Raw genomic sequence first — 7,068 nt, forward strand, 5'->3', positions numbered from 1 at the left:
CCTCGAAGCCTCCTCATTTTTTCATTGTTCCCCTCTAATCAGTGATTGATTTAGACCTGGGACAACAGGTGTGTGCAATTCATTATCAGGTAGAACAGAAAACCAGCAGGCTCCGCACCTCGTAGGGTAAGAGTTGAGTACCCCTGAAATAGACTGACCAGGTGAATCCAGGTGAAAACTATGATCCCTTATTGATGTCACTTGTTAAATCCCTTTTCATCAGTGACAATGAAGTGGAGGAGACAGGTTAAACAAGGAGTTTTAAGCCTTGAGACATGGTTTGTGTGTGTGCCGTTCAGAGGATGAATGGGCAAGACAAAACATTTAAGTACCTTTGAATGGGGCATGGTTGTAGGTGCCAGTCAGTTTGAGTGTGTAAAGAACTGCAACGCTGCTGGAATTTTCACGCTCAACAGTTTCCCGTGTGTATCAAGAATGGTCCACCACCCAAAGGATATTCAGCCAACTTAAAACAACTGTGGGAAGCATTGACATCAACATGGGCCAGCATCCCTGTGGAATGCTTTTTTTTGTCCATTCCCCAACGAATTGAGGCTGTGCTGAGGGCAAATGGGGGTGCAACTCACCCCGCCTATGCTTTTTTATTCAGGTTTATTTTGTGTTTGAGTGATACAAAATGTTATGAAATGTTACGTTCTTGTGAAAAATGTCATTTATTGAGACAAATGGCAACAATTAATTTAAATAACCCTGTTAATTATCAATTAATTAGCCTGAAGCAAAAACAAAAAAGTGAAATGGATGATAAAAAGCTGACCCATACATCTACATAGGCTACTGTAAAAGCCAACCACCAATAATTACACATCTTTTCACAGTTTCATAGGTAGTAAAATGTTATCTTTGATATTCTTTAAAACATTGTTTTTATGTAATCTTCCAACACCTAAAATGTGACAAGTTCTTCCATATCTGTATTTTCTAGCTGTAATGGATGTTCAACAATTTCTTCATCTTCATGGTCATCTGAAAAAGAGATGGGTTTGAGCTGCATATACAGTATGAGGTCAATACAAAACAGAAACAGAATAGTTACAGTTCTATCCACTGTATATTACGGATACATGCAATTACAACATTACAATCACATTACTTGCCTTCATAATGTAATATAGAACAGGCCTACACCTTTTCAAAACAAATATATGCAGCTAGTACCCCAGTGGGAAATCCCCTCTTTTACAAGCAGGAAGCAGCTGGAATCATGTCTTACTGGATGAGATTCGATGTATTTGTACAAGTGTAGTGCTGTGTCCATTAGTCAGAGATAGAGGTGGCAGTCTGGGTACTGCTTCAGGAAACACCTCTTCATCGGACTCTACCAGGCTCAACACATCTTCCCTCTCCTCCTCCATTCGCTCAAATCCATTACCTGTAATAAAAGAGTATCAATTTCAAATTTGGTTGTTAATATTTAAATATATATTTTAGCAAGTCAGTAACTTTCCAAGTCAGTCATCATCAAAGTATATCTTATCTTTAAGGTTAGGCTGATGGATCTTTTTCTTTCACCTTTCATGAAATTACACAATAATAAACAAAGGCAGATGAGCTAACTTAAAAGCTCTCGTAACAAAAGGGACAATGCAATTCATGGGGAAAAAAGGTTTTACCCAGGCAAATTCGGTCACGGTTGGAATATACTGTTTTAGCGATAACAATCCCAGATCCTACGATCAAAATGGCTAGGAATATCCCAATGATTGCTCCAGTGTATTGAGATGAGGCTGAGAAGAAAAGAAAAAAACTAGATTAGACATGTTTTAGTCTCTCATTAGGCATGCATACATGTCGCTAAAGGGACATGAATGTACAAGAATCTCTCACAAGGAGAGGCAACAGGTTTATCGACATTCCAAAGAAGGTGTTGCCTTGCCACCTTTCTGCACCTGCCTTTGTTAGGTTTTGTTTATAAGTATGGTCTTCTGTGTCTATACAACAGGTGTAGTAGACCTTACAGTGAAATGCTTACTTACGAGCCCCTAACCAACAGTGCAGCTTAAAAAAATATATATGGATAAGAATAAGAGATAAAAGTAACAAGTAATTAAGGAGCAGCAATAAAAAAAAAAATATATATATATATATACAGGGGGGTGCCGGCACAGAGTCAATGTGCGGGGGCACCGGTTAGTTGAGGTAGTATGTACATGTAGGTAGAGTTATTAAAGTGACTATGCAAATATGGCAACAGAGAGTGGCAGTGGTGAGGGGAGGGGGGGGACAATGCAAATAGTCTGGGTAGCCATTTGACTAGATGTTCAGGAGTTTTATGGCTTGGGGGTAGAAGCTGTTTAGAATAAAATATAATTGATTTATAAAGCCCTTACATCAGCTGATATCTCAAAGTGCTGTACAGAAACTCAGCCTAAAACCCCAAACAGCAAGCAATGCAGGTGTAGAAGCACGGTGGCTAGGAAAAACTCCCTAGAAAGGCCAGAACCTAGGAAGAAACCTAGAGAGGAACCAGGCTATGAGGGGTGGCCAGTCCTCTTCTGGCTGTCCCGGGTGGAGATTATAACAGAACATGGCAAAGATGTTCAAATTTTCATAGATGACCAGCAGGGTCAAATAATAATAATTACAATGGTTGTCGAGGGTGCAACAGGTCAGCACCTCAGGAGTAAATGTCAGTTGGCTTTTCATAGCCGATCATTCAGAGTATCTCTACCGCTCCTGCTGTCTCTAGAGTTGAAAACAGCAGGTCTGGGACAGGTAGCACGTCCGGTGAACAGGTCAGGGTTCCATAGCCGCAGGCAGAACGGTTGAACAGTTGAAACTGGAGCAGCAGTTTCAAGCCTCTTGGACCTAGACTTGGTGCTCCGGTACCGCTTGCCGTGCGGTAGCAGAGAACAGTCTATGACTAGGGTGGCTGGAGTCTTTGACAATTTTTAGGGCCTTCCTCTGACACCGCCTGGTATAGAGGTCCTGGACGGCAGGAAGCTTAGCCCTAGTGATGTACTGGGCGTTCGCACTACCCTCTGTAGTGCCTTGCGGTCGGAGGCCGAGCCGTTGCCATACCAGGCAGTGATGCACTAAGCATGTTCACAAATGGTTTTGTTCTGATAAAGATCCCCCACACCTGGCCTTTATGATTATAAACAAATTATCACTAGGGCCATAATCAATCTCTAGATAAGTTTTCTATACAATTTCCCATAGTCCCACATTTTCTTACAGGAAGGAAAATTAGGTGCATGCACACACACAGACGCTTCGACACTCAACTCAGTCTTAACTCACTTTTAACTGTTAAATAGATCTCCAGCTCGCGGACCATCAGTGGGTTCTCGCTCCTGCAGAAGTAGAGGCCCTCGTCCTGCTTGGTGATGTTGACTATGGTGAGGTTGAAGGTGGGGCCCTGTCCTGACAGGACATACTTGGGGCTGGGTACCACGTCCTCCTGCTGGGCTGTCCTCTGCCAGGTGGTGAGGGCTGGAGGCAGGGAGCTGGACTCTTTACAGGTTAATGTGATGTTGGTGCCTTCGAGAGCTGTGACCAGTGGTTCCCCTTCAGGATAGGGAGACTCTGGAAGATGAGAAGAAACAGGGTGTTAGACTGGGCCAGGGATATAACTACACACAATTACAATTGAGCCAGAAGCATACCACCCTGCATCCCACTGCTGGCTTGCTTCTGAAGCTCAGCAGGGTTGGTCCTGGTCAGTCCCTAGATGGGAGACCAGATGCTGCTGGAAGTAGTGTTAGAAGGCACTCTTTCCTCTGGTCTAAAAAAATATCCCAAGGGCAGTGATTGGGGACATTACCCTGTGTAGGGTGCTGCCTTTCGGATGGGATGTTAAACAGGTGTCCTGACTCTCTGTGGTCACTGAAGATCCCATGGCGCTTATTGTAAGAGTAGGGGTGTTAACCCTGGTGTCCTGGCTTTATTCCCAATCTGGCCCTCATACCTAATCATCCCCAGTTTACAATTGGCTCATTCATCTCCTCTCCCCTGTAACTATTCCCCAGGTCGTTGCTGTAAATGAGAATGTGTTCTCAGTCAACTTACCCGTTAAAATAACGGATAAAAAAAAAAAACATTCATATTAGATATAAGGAAGCACACACACACACTGGAGAGGTGTGGCTGAGTAAGAGGTTCTTTGGCGCTTTTTCATTGTATGAGTAACCTTTCACGGTGCTAAGATAACGCTTCAAAATATCCATCGGCACGCCTTTCTGGAATTGCAAAAACACACTTGGTGTGTGCCACTGAATGGTTTCACACCTGGCTATCATTCTGAGCTTTGTACAGTTGCAGAAACCATACAGTTGTTTAAAAGCTGAAATAAACAAGAGTTGACATGAACTGAAGTTAACTAAACATTGATACGTCTCAGGGTGTCTTTCTACAGTATTTGTAATACAGAAAACCATAAATCTGAAAAGTAAACATAAAGCATAGCAGATGTTGACTAGTTTGCAGGGTGTCTCTTATATTTCTTACTGAGCGTGAAGGAGCAGAACTTCTCGTCTTCTGTACTAATCATAGGATGATACCCATCACACTTCAGCGTCTGCCCTTCGAACAACAACGACCTGTTCAGATTTACCACTAGACGGTCTGTCACCTCTGACTCCATCAGCTGTCCAGCCACCTAAGAGGACCACAATGGAAATAAATTGTTACACTTTTGTGTAACCATCAATGATTTTAAATGCATTGTATCCCATTAAATTGTGTTTTTAAATTGTCCCCCCAAAAACACACAAATAAACACCTGGTTCCCCTGGCTCGCTGGCACTTGATGTTTCTCCCCCCAGAGTAACTTGGGAGAGGGGTAGCCTCCAAACCAGCTGCAGTTAAACTGGACATGGGACGGGTCCTTCCCAATCTTCCACTGACACTCCGGGTGCTTCTCTGGGGAATCTAGAGGAGAAATGGAAGCAGTTCATTTTACGGTATAGAATTGATTTGGTATTTGAGTAATTACACAGTAATAACAAATCAGGTACCATTTAGATTTTTATGATAATAATATTTATTATTTTGGTTAATCTAATCAATTAGGGCACCATTTGGTACCAGGTATATATCCAGTGGCAACTGCAGATAAACAAAACAGTATTGACATTGAGATTTTATTTCATTTTATTATCACTAAGCCCATGGCAATCACAGAAGACAGATCCCAGTATCAGAGACTAGTGAGTCTATTACCCTTATAGCCACCTACAGTATACAAGCAGCTCTTTGCTCCAGCCAACTTCCTTCTGGGAAACTGAGTTCTGGGCTCTACATATGTAGGTCCCCTGAGCTGTGGGTTGGATGTCCTCTATCCTGAAGTCCAGCCAGGACCCACTGCCCGCTGTCAGAGAGTCATTTCTGGACACCACACCCTGAAACACCCAGGACAGACGCTGGGAGGGATAGGACCAGCTGGAGCAGTTGAACAACACGGTGGAGCCCTTGTGGACGATGAGGGTTCCATTGGAAAGGATTGTGGCTGGGTGGATGTCTGTGATGCCATTGCCAGGACCACCTGTAAGAGGTCAACATAAGGTGGTTTAGTAGGCATACACTTTCCACTTGAATACAGTCTTCACATTATGTAACAATCAAGCATTGTTACAATGTTTCATTATTGAGCAATGTGGACTGATAGCACAACATACACACAAGGCATTCTCTTTAGAGATCCTTCTCAGTCCTTATTGGTTAATATCAGACAGTTCAACGCTCTTCAAGGTACAGTATTTAAGATCACCCGCAAATACCGTCTTATCATGCTCATTCAAATGGCTACAGGATACATGGACATACTACTACAGTAACTGTTATCCACAAAACTAGCCACTGCAGCTAATATTCCTGAAGATCCCGTTTCAAGAAATTTGGAGCCAGGGCAATAGACCAAAATACTTGATTCTATACACCTGTCAGCAAAGGGTGAGGCTGAAATAGCTGAATCCACAAATTTTAAGGTGTGTCCACATACTTTTGGCAATGTAATGTATATACATTTCATTATACAAGAATGACACCAACACACACACTGTTACATTAGAAAACATATACTTACTGACTATTTGCAATGTCAGACTTGTTTGAGTGTTGTTGTCATGGGGTAAGGAATCACAAAGATATATCCCCTCATCTGATAAAGCTAGTCCATTGATGTACAAGCTTTGATTGTACATTATCGTCAGGTGCGCTTCACTTGAAGGTGTTAGAATTATGGAATGATTTCGGCCAATGATAAACTGTCCATTCTTCATCCATCGCGTGAAGGAGGGAGTCACATTCATCGCAGTGTTCCAACACGGAAGTAGAATATTCGCCCCCAGAGTTTTAATTACAGTAGTTTTATCTGAGCGCCCATTTGCTGCAGCTTTCATAAAAACAATAAGCAAGAGATGAGAGACGATTATCAAATAGTAGAAGTGAGCACCACATAGATCAAAAACATTGACCTAACATAAACGAATTTCACTGTATCACTTATTAGGCTAAGTCCACCTTTTAGGTTACATAGTCTATTCATAAAACAGGTCACAAGTGGACACTCACCTGTCTGATGAATGAACAGAAGAAGAAAAATTGCAACTGAGAATGCCTTCATGATTATTCCTGCTGTATAGCCTGATTTCAAGTTAAACAAAAGCTTGGTTGCCAATGTCAGCAGTTAACCTGACTACCTGTTGTACGTGCTATGACACAAGACAACTCTACACGTAGTTTACATGAGACTGCTTAGAGTAAATAATAGATCCATAGGCCATAATTCAACATGTCTCTTTTCCATAGAACTGCCACATGCTACATATTTTAACCTATTTGACTACCTGGCTGTTTACTCGGGGAGAGGCATTATGGACACGCCTAGTGCCCAAATGGATGACGCATGTCGCGTAGCTGAGTCGAGTGTGGAGACAAAACGACTCAGTCAGTTGTCCCGATAAGCCCTACCCAGCTGCAATATGTAACCTTTTGTGCGACCAGACCAAATTCACATAGACATCAGAGTTATAGATATGTCATTCTCATTGACAGCAAGTCTAACAATTATGTGTTCTATGTGCTCTATTTCTATGCTTCCCGGTC

At 42.3% G+C, this 7,068-nt stretch overlaps 1 protein-coding gene across 2 annotated transcripts; it reads right to left on the reverse strand.

Moving 5' to 3' along the window:
- Positions 1-655: 655 nt before the first annotated feature.
- On the reverse strand, positions 656-6,767 carry vsig10 (V-set and immunoglobulin domain containing 10). 2 transcript variants are annotated; one of them, XM_024003010.3, is made up of 9 exons: positions 6,535-6,767; positions 6,047-6,355; positions 5,201-5,506; positions 4,745-4,893; positions 4,471-4,621; positions 3,265-3,549; positions 1,635-1,748; positions 1,235-1,393; positions 656-987 (listed from the first exon to the last, which is right to left on the reverse strand). In XM_024003010.3, exons 1-9 carry the CDS (start codon positions 6,584-6,586, stop codon positions 908-910), a joined length of 1,605 nt encoding a protein of 534 aa, XP_023858778.1. In that variant the 5' UTR covers positions 6,587-6,767; the 3' UTR covers positions 656-907. The 2 variants fall into 2 exon arrangements, with proteins under 2 accessions (XP_023858778.1, XP_023858779.1); XM_024003011.3 differs by having other exon boundaries at positions 900-987; positions 1,180-1,393.
- Positions 6,768-7,068: the final 301 nt, after the last annotated feature.

Source organism: Salvelinus sp. IW2-2015, linkage group LG15 (assembly GCF_002910315.2).
Source record: "Salvelinus sp. IW2-2015 linkage group LG15, ASM291031v2, whole genome shotgun sequence".
In the NCBI taxonomy this organism is placed as follows: Eukaryota; Metazoa; Chordata; class Actinopteri; order Salmoniformes; family Salmonidae; genus Salvelinus; species Salvelinus sp. IW2-2015.